Consider the following 17,267-nt stretch of genomic DNA (forward strand, 5'->3'; position numbering starts at 1 on the left):
GTCTGAGAAGATTTATATATATAAAAATATATATATCATATATTTATGATATAGCATCCAAAACCTGTTGTATTGAAATGGGCAAATGTTAAAGACTTTTTAGCAACTGTATGATTTGGGACAGTTTTTGCTGTGTGCTGGTGAATGTCTCTTTGTAAATTTTGATAGTTTGACAGTCCTGAGCTGATATTTTTCTTCCAAAGTGGCTACCATGAAGAAAGCCCCTTAGGGACACGCGACTACTGTAGACTTTCAGAAAGCAATGTTGTGCTTGATTAAGTTTAGACAGATGATGGAGTGATATAGTAAAATCATTTCTGTTAAGGCATAATATAACACAGAATGCAATGTAGTACCATTGGGACTTATAAAAATGAAATACTAAAGAAAGCCCATGCCCCTCTATGTAGCTTTCAGCAGCAGATGCAATAGATGTAATTTAGTTGTGTGCTGCTGGAAACATAATATTGATTTACCATGAATCAAGAGAAATAGCTTGTACCTTGCCTGGCTCTAAAGATTGCAGCAGTCTTGGTGAAACGTGTTACCTAAAAATGGTACTGTAAGAGAATTCCTTCTTTTTGATAGCAATGAGAAGGCGTTTGTAGCCAGGTAACAAAATCCAGTTACATGTCTAAACGGGGAGCTGAGAGGTGCTTCATGTGCTGTTGCTGGGAGCTGCCAATCTCCATGTACTTAACTCATACTTTTTGAAAGTAATGATTTCTTTAAAGCTAGGCCTAGTGTAACTTGTGTAAAATTGAAGGCAGTGGAATGAGAGGGGGCTGGAGTAGAACTTGCCTTGCAGTACTTGCACAGATAATTCCGTCTCTTTGTGTAGTGTTTGTGTACCACAAGATAACAGTATTTTTTCTGTTAAAAAGGGGGCTGGAACTTGATGATCTCAAGGTCCTTTCCAACCCTAACTATTCTGTGATTCTATGATTTGAGGTGAAGTTGGGATGACTTCAGGGAAGGTTGGTCCGGTTACTGTGTCATGTGTAACTTCCTTCCGTTTTTGAGTTCTTTTTGAGAGGCAATAGTTCTCTTGGTCTTTACTAGGTGATTTACTGGATGAAGTGATTTCCATTCCTTGCTTGTGAGTCGTTTTTTTTTTTGGCAGATAGTGTAACGCTAACAAACATTTTACTAACTTCACCTTTCAAGCAGAAACGGTGTTTTTGTATGGTTTAGGAGGTTGGTGTATGGCTTTTGTTCACTTAATCCTCAGGTGTCCTACTTTCTTGCTGAAGTAAAATGGATTTGTTGTTGAGACAAACATAGACACTGATATTTTAAAGAAAGCAGTCTAGTATTGATGTCTTGGGTTCTTGAAAATAATTTCTTCGTGCTGATCACTAGTATCGGGGGAGAAGTATTTTGAGAAACAGCTACATTGTATTTTACTTTTGAACTTACAAAAATTTCCAGTTGTAGGCAAATCAAAGCCTTCTCACAAGAGGGCTTTGCCTCCCTTTGTTATTCCTCATTTATCTTTCAGACAGTGTGCAGGTTTTAGTTGTCCTGCAAGTGAAGTCACACGACTTCACAGAACTGTGCATGTTGTATAATGGGACTCGAAAGGAGGCTTAAATTTCTTCTGTTTTCTGAAAACCATGGAGTTTAACAACGATTTCAATATTCTCTACTTTCAGTAAGCGAGCTTGATTAGAGGGCTGCTAAATTAATGGCAGCAGGGTGCATTGTGCAAATGAAACCTGACCTCTTTAGAGGAGACATGGTGTTTTAAATGGAATGGCTGCATTTACTTCCCCCCCCCAGTCTAGCACACTCAATTTCTCCCCAAGTATTCTTGGTGAAGAATTAGTGCTTCCAAACTCCTATGAGGCAGATTTGAGAAAGCATTAGAATAATACCTTTTGGTATTTCAAGAGCCCCCCTGCTCTTCTACAGAGAGAAATTAATACAGCAAACTATTTAGCAGTAAAAATAAAAATAGGCTGCCTTTGTACGTAGGCTCAACTTTTGGTTCTTCGCTGAGTGTTTTTATGGAACTGCTTGGTTTGTCTTTATTTTAGAGAAAGGAAGAAATTAATGTGGTTTATTTTTATGTACCAATGACTGGCATAAATATACAGTCTTGTGTGGAACAAGTTGCTGTTAGGATCGGGAAGGATGGGTGACCTAAATTGTATGTGAAAGCTGCAAGTGGTCTAACAGTTTGAGATGCTGAGTCAGTTCAAATAGAGTTCTCAAAACAATGAAATTCCCATTTGTGTGACAAGCAGGTTTAGCGACTGTATTCTGCTACACAAATACAGGGGGGGAAAACACTTAACTCCTGAAAAGAATGGGGATTCTTTCTTAAACGTCAGCCATGTCCCACATTCTGTGCCACTTTTGTCTTGGATATGTGTTAATTTTAAAAGAGCAAAACCAGAATAAAATCCTTTTGTCAGTGTAACAGATAGTGACTGATAATTGGTGGTGTGGCTAAAAATTGTTTTTTCTGCACAGTGTCTTGGAACAGTTTGAGCAATATGGGCTTTTACCTAATGTGCCTCTCTTAAAATATTGTTTCTAGCCTCTCACAAGTATTTCAGCGATACAAACAGACAGAATTGGACATGATATCTTTTTCGATCTGTTTGAAATAACATTCACTTTACTGTTAAATAATTATTGCTCTCCCCCCCCCCCCCCCCCAATCTTCCGTTCAGTATTTGTGTAGTCCTGAAATGCTTTGAAACGGCCAAAAGCCACATGGAAACAGAGGATGAAAAAGGATGCAGACAAAGTATTAAAATATCTGTAAATATATTTTAAGTTGTAGCAAAAGACTGTGCTTAATTCCTTGAATGGAGTAAAGATTTTTCCAAACAAAGGGCATCTTGAAGACTTGTACCTGGAAAGCGTAGACAAAGGAGTCAAAATAACTAAAGAGCATAATATTTTGACCTAGATTTTGGCATATGAGACTCTTAAGATGATAGCAAACAAGATTTTGGTCTTCTAATGTATGTAGCATTAAAAAATAGTTCCATGCTTCAACCCATTTTTCAGTACTGGCTGGGTGATATTAGAGCTCTGTTAAGCAATGGAAAATTAAGGAGGTAGGAAGGCCTTGAGGAAAAAAGCCATGAGGAAAGCTGTTGAAATTGTAAGAACCCAGAAGGATACTTAAGACCAGAGTCTCTCAGTGCCTTCACACCTGAGTCTTTATACACAGTGATGATTCTCTTCTTACACTGAAATGAGTTCTTGGCTCAATGGCAGGTAAATTGAGCACTTTGAAATCTCAAATGAAAAAAGATCAGAATCTTCTAAGCAGTGTTTGCCTTTATAAACTGAGCAGGAATCAAAGCCAGTGAAACCAAAATGAAAACCTAGCAAATTTGAAAGCAGTTAACTTTAGATTTAACAGTACTTAGAGGTTATTCACCATTACCACTGTGAAATAAGCTGATAGGTTATTGAATTGTTGTGTTTGGGGAAAAATGACTCTAGAAATAAGACACTCAACTGCTAAAATCAGGCAGCCTAAACCAAATGTTTTTAGAATTGAATTATCAAGTAGCTGTCAAGTTCTTAGGGAAAAACATAGAACTAAAATGAATGGGAAACTCCTAGATGGGAACAAATAGAATGCAACATCCAAATCATCGTGTAAGTTTATATGAGAGAAATACTGAAGGGATTGCTCTGGAAATATGTTCCTTGTTTTTTAGTTGCCCTGTCAGAGAAGAAGATCTGATTAATGGTTAAATTTTATTTCCCATATTAAAATCCATGTTTGGTCTTGTAAATGTTTCCATAGACCATCTGTATTATTTTTCACCAGAGACTTGGTTTCAAATGCATGTTATGAATGAAAGGCTGCAGTAAATGTGGATTCTGATCATATGGATATTCTGTCTTTTGAACATTTCTGGAAGCAAATCTTATTTTACTGCTTTAATATGTTTGAAGTCTAAATTAATCTTACACCTAGATTAGCATTACTGGGATGTGATAATGGATTAAGTACTGATCTTTTTGCCCCCTGTTTCATCAGCTGCTTTGTTCTGCAGGAGTGGTAATTGCTTTGGAATGGAAATCTTCAAATGGTATTTCAGTTGATAAAGATTTGTGCAATAACCATGCAGGTATTCTTTTGCATTAAAAAAGGATTTTTCTACTATTTATTTTGACACATTAACTAGTGTAAGAGATATCAGAACGTGAATCATAATTCCTTAAAGAACTCATGTAATAGCTGTATCAGTAGTCTTGCAGAAATAAAATCAGAACATGGAGATCAGCTCATGGAAATTTTAAGCTAAAAACACGAATATCAAGTAAGAAATAGAACATTTATCAAACAGTAGACCTAATGCCACAGGACTGACTATATATGAAGTAGAAGTATCATAAGGGGACAATGTATTAGCACAACGAGAAAAGTACAAACAGAAGTACTAACATTAGTGGAAAAGCAGTAACATTACTAATGTGAATAAGGTCTCCTATTTTTGATCCAGGTAAAAATTCATCTATGCTATTTTGGTCCGGATGATTAAAGACATAGCTGCAAATTTGATGGAATTCCAACCCCAGAACAAATAGAAGTCAGCTTTCAACATCAAATGAATTCACCAGAGCAGGCTAGTGTTAAGAAAGTTAACGAAGGTAATGTAAGTAAGGCTTGTAACGGACTTGTAGCTGTGCATGTGGCCAGCTACTGCATCTGACTGGGATGTGGCAGCTTTGTGTCCTGTCCTTACCCGATCACTTGCAATAATTTGACCACGGCCTGGTTTGCAGGCAGTTTGAGAAGTAACTGTCAAACAAGACCATTTATGCTGCTCTTCAAGGACAATCTCAAAACAATGGGAAGAACTTTATTGCAGTTAGTGAGGGCAGCCAGTATGCCACTGGGATTATTGTAGTGATTCCTGGTTACGGGTAAGAGATTAGAAGTCCACTGACAGCAAAATATTGAATAAGAACATTTACTAAACACGATTTGAACTTCCAACAGAGAAGAATATTGCAGAGGACAAAATTGGGAAAACCTGCCCACCAGTGATACAATTTTACAAGAAATTGATTTTTTGACATGGGAGCTTCTGTTCACAAGACGTAATGACAAACTAATACTGAAAGAACAGCCAGATCGACTCCCTTTGTCCTCTGGCAGTGCACAAAGTCGAACTTCTTCCAAAATACATAACAATTTTTACAAGTAATCCAAGATGCTGATGCATAAACAATGCTGCCAGCAATCACTGTTAGAGGATCCGAAATAATCCTGTCTCAGTGCATAAAGCTTGCGTCTTCATCTACGGAAGTTGATCAGGAGAGAGCTGTCACTCTCCTTTTATTGCAGTATTAATGGCGGAGATTAATCTACTGGTGTGTTTCCAAAGTCCATATCATAAGTATATAAAATTTAATAACCAAGTCAAAATGAAAGTAAATACTTTCATTGATTAGCATAAAGGTGCTCATTTCTTTTTCAAGGGTGAAAACTGAAATGACAGCTCACGATAGTTGCTGGGATGGAAGGCAGATGAGAAAACCTTTGGATTCTTGGTAGCTCTTTCTTCTCCTGGAAAAAAATCCTGATCCACAGTGTCTTCTGCAGCAGTTTGATTCCTGCTCCTGGAGTGCATCCTCTTGTGGTGGTGACTTTAGCTCCATCCATCCCAAACAACACAGTTGTGGCTTAAAAAGTATTTCAGCTGAGACCTCAGTGTATCAGCAGCAGACAGATCTTTCTTGCTGAAATTTGAGGCTGATAGTCTGCAGCTAACTTCTCATGAGGTAGCTTGTAGTGCAGTGTACTAAGAGACTGGAGTAGAAAGCCAAAAATCCTGTATGGAACTAGAGGGGATCCACTGAAGATGAGCCACAAAACAAACAAAAAAGTGTCCCCATAGGAAACAGCAGTGGCAGCCGTAAAATCAGACAATAAAGTGATCCTACCATCAGGGCAAAAAAGCAAAAAACAACTAATCCTGCCCAGAGAATCAAACTAAGCAGAAAACAAAAAGCAAACAGGCTTAGTGCAGAGAAACACAGGCACAGAGCAGCAGCCATGTTGCCACTAAAAAAATCCTGTCCTTAAGCAGATTAGGAAAATTCCTCTTGGGCTAAGCTTTCACAGCTTCCCTGCTATATATATGTTGAAGGCTGGTTTTGAATGCCTCCATAAATTGCACGTCTAGAAAATGCATTCCAGAAACCTGTGGCTTTTAAGCCTTTAGTTTTCCAAAGACGCCAAGTTGGTTGTAAAAGAAGGTGTTACAAATAATACTACAGTCTGTGCTGCATCAGTGCATTGGAACAAAATTTGTTCTTCTGATGTCTTTGAAGTTCTCACATGTACAAATGAAAATGTGTGAGCTTTCCATTTATCCCAAGAAAACAGAATTTCTTTGTGTGTCTAGTCATATACATATGTGTGCGCACACATACGAATAATGTATAGACATTGTCCAATTGTACCTCTTTAGGAACACAGAGAATGTCATTACTTCATAATCTGTATTGCTACTGTTTTAGAAACGTGATCTTCTGAAAATGAGAACCTTTTGATTTCCATTTCCAGCACATCTACATACATCCATGTGTATCATTCTTTTGCCAGCGTTGTCCTTTGTTCCGAGTAGCTTTCCTTCCATGGAAATTCTCACTTGAATTTTCCTCAGTGGGTCCAAGAGACTGGCCTCACTGCAGCTAAAGACTACTTCTGCTGGAGTCTGAATTTGAATATTCATTTCTTTTAGATGAGCTATGGAGATGCTCCTTGCTGAACTATGAAAGACGCTGCTCAGTGCCTCTGCTGTCATACTTGCAGGGCTTTGAAGCTAGCTCTCTTTCGGCTAGAAGGACAAGTTATTTCCTGTCTTCTGAAAACTTGTTCCTTAAGTTGGTCTTTGGGAGCTTTTTCTAGTTTTAGGCTCAAGTATGTATTACATAGGAAAATGAATTTTAAGAATAGTAGCAAGCTGTCTCGGCTGTGAGTCTGGGATTTGTCTTAGGAGTGACATGACTAGAACCAGACATGGCATCATAGCTGCTGATGTGCTTCTGATTGAGCTAATGGCATTATAATAATTTCCATATTATGTTCCATCCTGTTCTTGATGCTGCCTAACAGTTTATTTGCCTTTTTCTCCAGATTACAGCTGTACATTGTCTTCGATTCGCCGTCATAGTTTCTCCCTGTCCTGTCTGAAATTAGTACTAGTTTGGTGTTGCATGAGTTTATGAGTAGGTAGTTTTGTGTATATTGATTCTGGCATTGTGTTGACCACTCACCTAATAAATTCCTCACACTGCAAGGGGTTTTATGCAATTTGGTCTAACGCAGTATCTACTAATATGCTGTATGCTGGAGTTATTGGAAAATCTTATGGTCTCCCATCTAACATTTTGCTCTAATAAAATTGTGATATTTCTGCTTTTTTTTGTTTTGTTTTTACTTCTGTAAGATGTTTCCCATGCCTAAAAAATACCCAGGTTTCTGTCTGAGCATATGGGATACTGAGAATTCCTAGCCTATTCAGAGTTGCAGGAGTGCAAGTTGTAGAATTTTCTACTTTGTAAAGTGAAGAGGGGACAACAAAACTGTTGTTTGTCTTCAGTGAAGAGAGAGAATGCCTAAAATCAGTGTAAAAAACCCCCCAAACCAACACAGAAACCCGACAGCAAACCAAATGTGCTTTTGGTTGTATCTAACCTATTTGTAATTTGCTTAATAGAAGTAGAATATGGTGGGAAGAAAGTAATCATAATCACTTACTGTAGAAGCTTAACTAGTATTAGCTTCTAATACCTAACACGTTTTAAACGTAAGATACAAGTAAAAATCTAGCATCTAAGTGAAGGGTTCTCCAGTATTGCAGAGAATGCGTAACATGGTAATGTAGTCAGGGCGCAGGTCTTTAACATGTGCATGTGGTTCAGGGAGCTCCCAGCACTAAGAATAGGTTTTGCTCTTTTAAGCTGAAAGTAGCTGAAATGGACCAACTTAGTAAAGGTATCTCATAGATACGACCTACAGAGACATAATAGGGTTCTCCCATCTGAACTGTCGCAGCCTCTGTGCTATGGATGAGGATGTGTAGTTTAGGAGAAGGGAAACCTGCTGGGAAGCAGGGACCCAATCTTTGGGAAAGACCTGCCTTCCAGCTGATGTCATGGTATCCTTCTGTACTGGGGAGACTCTTGCAGCAGGGGTGATCCCTGAGGATAAAGGGAAGCTGATAGTGACGGTGGGATTCTGTTAGTAAATGCAGTTAAATGTATTTCTGATGGAGGGTGGTCGAGGAGGGATACTCTCGAGGCTGCCTTCAGGTTGCCAAGTGGAACATTGAAATAAAAGATTTCTGTGATAATGTTCTGTGAAATACCCGCCAGCTCCATGTGTTGGAATTGATAGACAAGAGATTAGCAGTCCCCAGGTGAGAATGACATAATGGTGCAAAAGGAAGCGATTAGGTGTGATGGGAGCTGATCAGCCTTTTGGTACTGAATGCATCTGCCCAGGAGGAATGCACCACAGTCAAGAAAGAATCATGCTGTGAGCATGAAAGATTAAAAAGAAGGTAGCAGACTGGATACAAATCCAAAATAGCATCTCTGCTTTTTGTTTAGACTGGTCTTCCAGGAAAAAGTATTTCATTACCTCCAAAATATTCTCTCTGTTGCTTATCCTAATAAGGCACTGGCCCAGTCGGTCTGGATGGCTGAAATCTATTCTCATGACGTGTCTTAACTTTGCAGCTTCCCTAACCTTACTTAATGTTTCCTGATTATTGTCACTGTCCTGGACCTAAGAGTTGGTAGCATAGTCATGGAACTGTATTTTTTGCTGTTACAGGCTGGAATTCCTGCCCAAAGAGATTCCATGATTCTTTTTTTCTGTCATATTTTTATCCTGGTAAACATGTACAGAGCCACTTCCCTGCCCATGCATCTTAATCCATCATTCCTGAAAAATAGATACTGACAACACTATCCCGTAGGTTATCCTCCTGTGGGTAGGTGTGTGGGATGCCCATTACAGAGGATGGTTATTTGATGCCAAATATACTTCTGTTTTGTTTTTTTTAGGCTTCTAGAATTAATGTGGAAGCACTTGTAAGTTCTGTTTTGCTCCATTGCTCAGTACTGCACATGGCAGGTAACTGGAATTCTAGGCAGATTAATTTCCCTTTTCCCTTATTTTCCTGTTATATCATTTATTTGCCCTTGGCTTTTTGAGCCTTTCTTGCTCCCTGCATTTCTCAGGCTCCAGAGACTTACCTTGATATGAATACCTGAAACTATGAAGGCGAAAGCCTGTTAGGTATGAAGGAAACCACAGGTAGAGATTTTCAGACAGTACAATGGACTTAATTTCCCACTTTTTCCATTGAAATTAATGGAAATTTGTGCAGCGAGGTCCCTGTATTGTTTTGAAATACTATCTTTTTTGTCAGTCATTTGCTTTATCAGTTCCATATCCTGTTCATAAGCTGTCTAGGACTGAACAGGGTATTTAAGCATACTGAAACTGGCAAAACGTGAAATACTAAGACTAAAAATAAGGTTTAGCACTGTTCAGTAGGTATCTTGCTAATAATTATTTCCGGGTTTTACAGTACAGGTTCCTAGAATCAACACACATTTAAATTCTCTGGTTACATCTGCATTTAATATTAAACTTGGGTAGAGAGGCTTATAAATATTCAATTAGCATATTGGGAAAATGAAAAGAATATTTTAGTCATCTATAAAATCTATCGATTTTTAAATAACTAGGCATAATGTCTATTGATTTTAATTTTTTGTTAAGCAAGTTGTACACTGCAATTTAAGCAGCCCAGCCATAAATGCTGGCTAGCTTCTCACAGCTTCAGGTGTGGGTGGGAGTATGAGTACAGTCGCTTTACCTCCAGCTGAAAAATATTCCAACCGCATGTTAACAAAGCAGCGCACTTTCCCAGGGGCTCATCTCCTAGTAAGGCAGCAGACTTGCATCTGAAAACCTGCTTTTTCTCTCAAGACATGTATTTTTTTGGCCAAACCTCTGATAGTCCCTGTCTCTGCGTGAGCCACCTCAGTATTTTTCTTAGATAAATGTCAAGCTGATGTTATAGTTTGTTTCAAAGATAAATACTTGTATGAAAATAAATGATGGGCAAAAAAAAATCATAGTCTTGTTTAAGAGGATAGTGGTGAGTTAATAACAGTGAAAAAAACCCTCATGAATGTTACCTGTGACTTGCTTTTTTAATCATATAAGTGAGAAAAGACCATTTAAGGTGTTAAGTCTGTCACTTAGCGTATATGTAAATCTGCAGTAACCCCAGAAGCTGCACTGGGATTACGTATGTCACTTAAGTCTCCTAATCCAGTCATCTGTAATTTCTGGACCAGATGGTGGTTTTGCTTTCTGATGTTAAAATTGTGAATTCAGCAAAGTCTGCATTAAAAATAAACCCTTAAATCCTTAAAGTTTCTGTCTGAAGATGTATCTGTCCTCTTACGTAAACTGAAATGCTTAAAATGCAGTGGTAAATTTGGTGTAATGTTTTAGGCCCAAGAATAGGATCTAAGTGGAACCCAATTTAAATGGAAAGATGGAATCGCCATCTTTCCTTTTCCTCCCTTCACTTCTAGTTTGTGAGAAACTGAAAATACATTAAAAAGTTTTGAACTTGTTGCAGTCAGAATATGTTGGAACTATTTTATCAATTTCTAAACTTTTATTGACATGAAAAAATATTTATCACAGAATATAAATTTAGAGGAGAACGAACAAACTTAATTCAGTTTTTGTGTATGCAGTGAATGATTTTACAGGAACACTTTAATTCTTTTAATAATCCTTGTTTCTGGCTGCTGACGTTGCACTTCCCTCAGGAGAATTTGGTGAGCACCAATACGGTGTTGTAGCATAGGCTGGGAGAAAACATTAATGTCTGAATATGGATTAATGAGTTAAACATCTAATAAAAAAATAAACCAAGGATTTTCTTATGGAGAAGACAACTTGCACCAAAGAGCATATAGGAAGGGGGTTGCCGTTAGAAAGTTAAATCTAGGGTGTTTCTTTGAAACCCATTTAGGTTATCTCTTCACAGATGGTCAGTGAACTTTTATCTTTTTATAATTTGTAGTTTGGTCCCTCTCAAAAATGCAAAATGGTCTGTGCAAACTCTCATAAGAATTTCTTTCTCACTCGTGAGCATCACAGAAGTTAAGTGTTATAACGTCTGCAACAAATACCCTTTGTATAGAATGTCCTCTAACATCTATGGAAAGGACCCCAAAATTGTAAATTCTACCCTGAAAAAAGCTATTGAACCAGGGTTGATTGTTACTGGAGTGAGATAGGCAAAAAAAGATTGGAACCACATTTAAAAAACATCAGTGAGGAAGCTTGTACAGAGGTTTATAGGTGCTTGCACCACTTCTGTACTTGATTGTTTTGATGTCCTAAAAATTTGCCTGTTGTGTGGTTTACACTTGACGTGCTGCTTCTCCTTTCCAGTATCTATAACTTTCGTAGGTTTTATAAAGTGTGTGTCGGAGAAACATGGACTTTGGTCTGGTGTTCCAGTTCTCCTATAGTACGGTAAAGACTTCGAGTTAAAAGTACTGTATTAAAGACTTTTGATTCCCAAAAGCTGAATGCTTTAACCGTGCATGGAATTGAACCAGGAAGTGTGAACAAGGTCATTGATTAGACTAGTCCTTGTGAGATCTCTCAGGTTCAGGAAGAGCCCCTTCCCAAATCCTCTTTGGAGGACTCATCAGTGATGATTACTGATGGATTTGCACATTGTTCATCAACTTCAGAAATTTCTTCTGTACCCATAAGAACTAATTGGAATATACCTCAAAATCTACCTTTGAAGCCAGCACCCGAATGGAAAAAACCTTGCAGTTTCTTCCAAAAGATGTAGAGGATGAAGAGAACTGTGTGCTTGATGGTATGGAAAAATAATGACGGTACAGACAGTCCTGAGTACTTGAGAGGCTTTTCCTGGTGATGAAGTCAGTGTTTGTTCTAATTTGAAGTATGGTAAGGGACAGAAGACAGAAGTTTTAGAGATTGATTAATATCTTTTGTCTTCGTATATTTTCAAGAGAGCTCATATTTATAATTTAAATGCAACAGAAAGAAAATCTTAGCCAGAACATGTCCTTGTAATAGAATCAGCTGTTTCTGTCAGTCCATTACAGAGCACACTAATCGCCCATCAGTACTAAAAGTCATTAGGCACAGTCTGCAGTTTCTCAAATCTGTGCTTTGGGAGTGAGTGCCTGTATTTTACCAGTACTTTAATTGGGGATGAATTTTCCTTTACTCTGAAACAGATCTCTTGGCACCAAGTAAGTCTGAATTATCCAACTGCATTAAATGTAAGGTTGTTCAGAAATAAATCTATGAAAGATGTTTAGATGGTATCACATGCTTTTTCATATGAGAAATCTTACTGATCCAGAAACCTTAGTTCACTTGACATTTGGGCAATTTATGATATACCTGAAGAACAGGACTGGATGTGGTTCTTTAAAAGCATGCCCAGGAATGAGGTCAGTCAGTGCTTATGGCTCCCAGCTCTGTTGTCTTTCATTTTGAAGGCAATAGATGTTGCTTTCTTGAGATGTGTTCTGCTTCCTCTCTAAGCCTGAAGATTGTTTTACATACACCAGTATGAAACTCTCACCACACTTGATCTGTAAATTCACCTTGGGTTTGGCCTAGCACCACTTTCCCCATGTGGATTCCGCCTCAGAGCACTCTCACATGTCAACATGGCAAGCAGTGGTGTTACCTTGAAATTAAGATAGTCCAAGATTGTAATTCTAAAATTAGGGTAAGGTTGGTGGTTCTTACACTTATAACTTGCCAAAACAGAGAGGACCGTTGAATTGCCCCCCTTCTTTTTGTGTGTGTCTTTGTGGTTAGTTTAAATAAGCAAATAAAACACCTGTTTGAAAGTACGTGTGAAAGAGAGGATAGGAGAGCACGTTTCAATTTAATGTTTGTTTTTCACTGAAAATATTGTTTTCCAGAACTAATTATAAAAAGGGAGTTGTAGAAATACTTTGAGTCACACTAAGTGTGATTTACATCCCTTGTATTTTGAGGAATGAATGTCTTCCTGTACACATAATACAAACGTAAACTTTCTGTGGTTATTTGCATTTGTTGTAAAAAATATTTATTGTCTGGGAATGAAGCACCAGAGCCCTTTCTTTCATCACTTCTGTCAAGGTTTTACAGTTCAGTTTGGCTGCAGTTTGGAGCCCAGCAGACATAAGCAGCATCAGAGACCATTCACTTTTGAGGCCAAAAAGAGAAGTTCAGATTCTGGTGTCTGCTTACAAAGATGTAAATCCTGGCTGGCATCTGCTTATTCCAAGTTTTCACATGGTGCTCAGCCTGTGGATTTCTTCATTAAGTGGATGATGGCCTTTAACTCTTCCTTTGCAAAAAGCAATGAGAAAACCCTTTTCCTGTCCGTCCTTCCCTGCTTGGGTTGGGCAGCAGTGATTTGAGAGGGGTAAACTGAAGTGCCTCATGTAGATTAGCTAAGCAATGAAAAATTACATCTCCTTGTTCCGTAAATAATGTCCAGTCAGAGCAGATGTAATTAACTGCTGAACTTAATGGATGCCTCGTGAGGTTACAGATGCTATCAGTCATAAACTAGATGAAGGCAAGGGAGCTTTATACGCTTGGAATTCCTTTTAGGACTAATTACTAAATATCTTTAAAATTGATTGCTTATGCTTTCAATTTCTGAGAGTGTTTTCACATGACGTATGTGGAATGGACTTGCTGCAGCTTTAGGGGAGGATGGGAGGCACCTCCACTGTTCAGGCTTTTTGAAGAATGAGAAGGTTTCTCTTCCCTAGAACTTTCTTCCAGACTGCTATTACTAGGAAACTTGGACTTATCTCAGGGGTTGCCAGGCTATCCAGGGAGACTGCTCTGACAGAGATTTTCTTCTTATCTAAATTAGTTTGCAATTATAAAGATAAAATTCTGTTGATGTATCAAAAGTCTTAGCCTAACAATTGCAAAGCAATTGGAGACCTGCAGCGTGCCTCTCAAAAACAACCACCAGAACTTAATTTCTGCCTGTCTGCTTCCAAATACTTCACAGGTTGGGGGGTTGGTGAGAAACCAGCCTGACAGAATAAACAGAACCCTTTGGACCTTTGGACTGTTGCGAGGTATCTGCTGCTGCTGATAATATTGAGCTGACCAAGTACCTTTTCTTGTTTCAGCCGCAGTGTTGGACATTGTCTCCAACAGTACATTCCAGAGCATATTGACTGAAACTCACCAAAATGATGCTGGACTTGATTATTCAGTTTAAAATTCATTAAAGACTGACTAAAGAGTTTTATAAATAAATGGATGGTCAGGTAGCCTCAATGTCAGCTGTCAATTCTTTCAGGAGCAGCCTTTTAAGGAGTAGATGTGTGTATAGGAGAAATGACAACTGACTTAATCATAGATTAATATTAGTGCAAGCCAACAAGGGAGCAAATAAACCAGGATTTGTGTATTTGTCATGCTCTTGGCATTTTTAGCAGCTGTGACAGTTTCCTTGTGATTGTTGCATGCCCAGTCTTGAAGGAATTTTTGGTGCAAGTCAAGACAGAGTCATTTGAAGAGCAGTTTCTAACAATAGCGTTCCAGCTGCAGTCCTGTGCGTCTCCACGATGACTCCCTTTGCTGCGTTCTCCAGAATGCTGTAGAACGTGACCTTTTGACTTAACATTTCTGAAACTGGTGCACTCTGGCAAAATGAAAGAATGTTGAACAGTTGCTCCCATTATTTTGGATGGCTGTTCAGTGCTGGGCAGGCTTTTTGACACATGGGGTGGATCAGTAATGTGCTTCATGGCCTTGAAAAACCAGAATTAAGTAATGCGAAAGATGAATGAGCTGTCTAAGCTGTGGGCTTTATTCCTGCCAGTATTCCCTCTCCCTTAGGCTAATTTGTGCAAAAATATAATACATGTAAGGAAGATTTGGAACATTTATTAAGGGTGTTATTGCTCAGGTTCTGAAGTATAACCTGCCTTTTATTTACAGGGGACTACCATGCATCTTGCTGCTTATTTCATTGATCCACACGCACCTTTTGGGTAGCTGTTATTGTTCATTTCAGGGAATAAGTTATCATAATGGTCTTCTGAAGCCACTCTGCTGTTGGAATTTATGAGTTGTCTGTTACGAGAGCAAATTCACATTTTTCCTTCTGTTCTGCTGTTTTTCCTATGCTGCTGCACCACATCTAAGACTCTGGGTTGGCAAATTCAAGCTGCAATCTTTAGATTTTCCTGCAAATGAAATGACATCTTCAAAACATCATCTTTTATGTGCTACCTATCATTTAAATGTGTTTGGCAAGTGTATTTGAAGAGGGCTGCTGCTAAAGGGGTTTTTCTTTCAGCCCGGAGGAAAAAAAGCCAAATTAGTAAATTAGTTTGCTGATGTCTAAGGGCTGAGCAGCTGAGTTACTGTACCTGCTGTTCTTGAGGTGACCAGGGTTCCCAGAGGTTGTTTCTAATTTCCAGAAACTGTTCAACGTTTAACCTCATGTGAAAAGTGTGGAATCAAATAGGAAACCAGCTATTTTCCTCACTAGACTGCTGCTTGACTGGTAGCATGAAATTAGAGTGACCCTGTGCTCTTGATCCCAAAAACCCCAGAGACAGGAATGAATCCTGTGGAGGAAATGAGATTTGGAGAACTGCAAGTCATTTCATTGCTCTGGCTAGTGAGGGATGTGCATGTACCACCCTGCCCTTGGCTGCAGACACCTACTCCTTGCCTAATCTGTATCTCAGCTGTGGCAGCTGGCTTATTCCTGAGGTTGGGTAACTCTCCATTCACCCACTTGGGAATGTGGTTTGCATGCATCGGTTTGATTGTCACCTGCCTATCCAAGCCATGATGTGTAGCTCCAGTGGTGTTTGTTACCACAAGTGGATTCAGTTTGGCCTATGGTGTACTGTGTAATGTCATATTTTGGGCTTGAAAACATGATGTAATGTTCAAAATACGGAGCAGACATTTCAGCTTCCTAAAATACATATATGTGGGAGTGGGCACTGAAACTATTCTGAGGAAAGCGGGAATTCTTGTCTGTTTTGAGATGTATTCTGGAATTATTTTAGGTCAAGTAACCAATATCCTAAATCTTATGGAAAGCCCTGAGGTTAAGTGATGTAAAAGGTTACTGGGCAACTTCTGGAGGCATATATTCTTGACAGGTTAATGCACAGATGTGACCTGGAATCCTTAGCTTTGCCTACAAAGGACGAACATTGCATTTTCCAGACGGGAGGGAAAGTAATTTGCTGTGTTTGAGAATTTTGCTTAGAGTTTAAAGGGCTGTTAGCTTTATTTTCTTCTGCAGTAATAGAATTTGAAACGAATCCAAAGGATTTATTTTATTTTATGCTGACTAATATGGGATTCCTAAGCTAAAGAGAAGTGAAAGGCCAGAAGATGCTAAAAACATTAAATGCATCATTGGGTGATTCATGACCTGTGGGTTTGAAGACTGATATAAACTGATTATTTAGAAAAATAGGGTTGCCTGTTGGTTAACCAGCTGAGGTTTCTTTCCCCATTTGGATTTATATGTTAATGTACTTTGCAAATTGCATTTTTACTGACGTGTAACTTGTGTTGATGTAGAGAACTAATCCAAATAATACATGTGATTTGCTTTGAACTTGTAATATATTTAGGGTAACACAGGGTGAACAGGTACACCATTAACTCTTCTAGTGCCACAAACATTGTCCTGAAGGTTCTAGCATCCTGTCACCATGAAAGTGAGATGAGATTCCTTAGGAAAGGGCAGTTCCAGACAGTTTGGCTGGTACTGGAAATGTGGGAAGATGCTCTGGGTCTGAGCTATCCATGGCAATTCAGGATTTGTGTGATTGCAGGCATAAATTCTGTATAGTGTGGGGGAAGGTCTGGGAATTAAAATTGGTGTCCTCTCAATATTTTCAATGGTATTTGCAAGAGCTTGGGTATGCATTTTCTGTATTTTGAGCATCTCTGTAGCTAAGCAGATGATCTAACAGTATGATCCTGAATTTAGTTTCTAAAGAGCCAGTATGTTATAAAAAATATCTGTAGCATTTACATAGGTTAAGCTGACATTCAATACAGATATGGTTTTAGTGGTGGTATTTAAAATCCTTTGCTGATGAGTTTGGGTAACAAGTTCAGATGTGATAATTTCCGGAGAGAGAAATGAAGAAGTACCATTTTTAATAAC

General features: G+C 38.6%; 1 protein-coding gene across 17 annotated transcripts in view; it reads left to right on the forward strand.

Moving 5' to 3' along the window:
- Positions 1-17,267, forward strand: part of MAST2 (microtubule associated serine/threonine kinase 2) — a 213,261-nt gene that overhangs the window by 79,569 nt on the left and 116,425 nt on the right. Inside the window, exon 2 of one of the 17 annotated variants that reach the window (XM_057430691.1) lies at positions 4,482-4,634. The exons of 15 other annotated variants lie outside the window; for them this stretch is intronic. In XM_057430691.1, coding sequence (XP_057286674.1) covers positions 4,587-4,634 — 48 coding nt within the window. In that variant the 5' untranslated portion in view covers positions 4,482-4,586. Of the gene's footprint in view, positions 1-4,481; positions 4,635-17,267 lie in introns of those variants that run through there. One more of the 17 variants, XM_057430695.1, reaches the window with a different exon arrangement.

This window comes from Pezoporus wallicus, unplaced genomic scaffold (genome assembly GCF_028554395.1).
Source record: "Pezoporus wallicus isolate ANWC-B61680 ecotype Strahan unplaced genomic scaffold, APGP_CSIRO_Pwel_v1 contig_10084, whole genome shotgun sequence".
Taxonomy (NCBI): Eukaryota; Metazoa; Chordata; class Aves; order Psittaciformes; family Psittacidae; genus Pezoporus; species Pezoporus wallicus.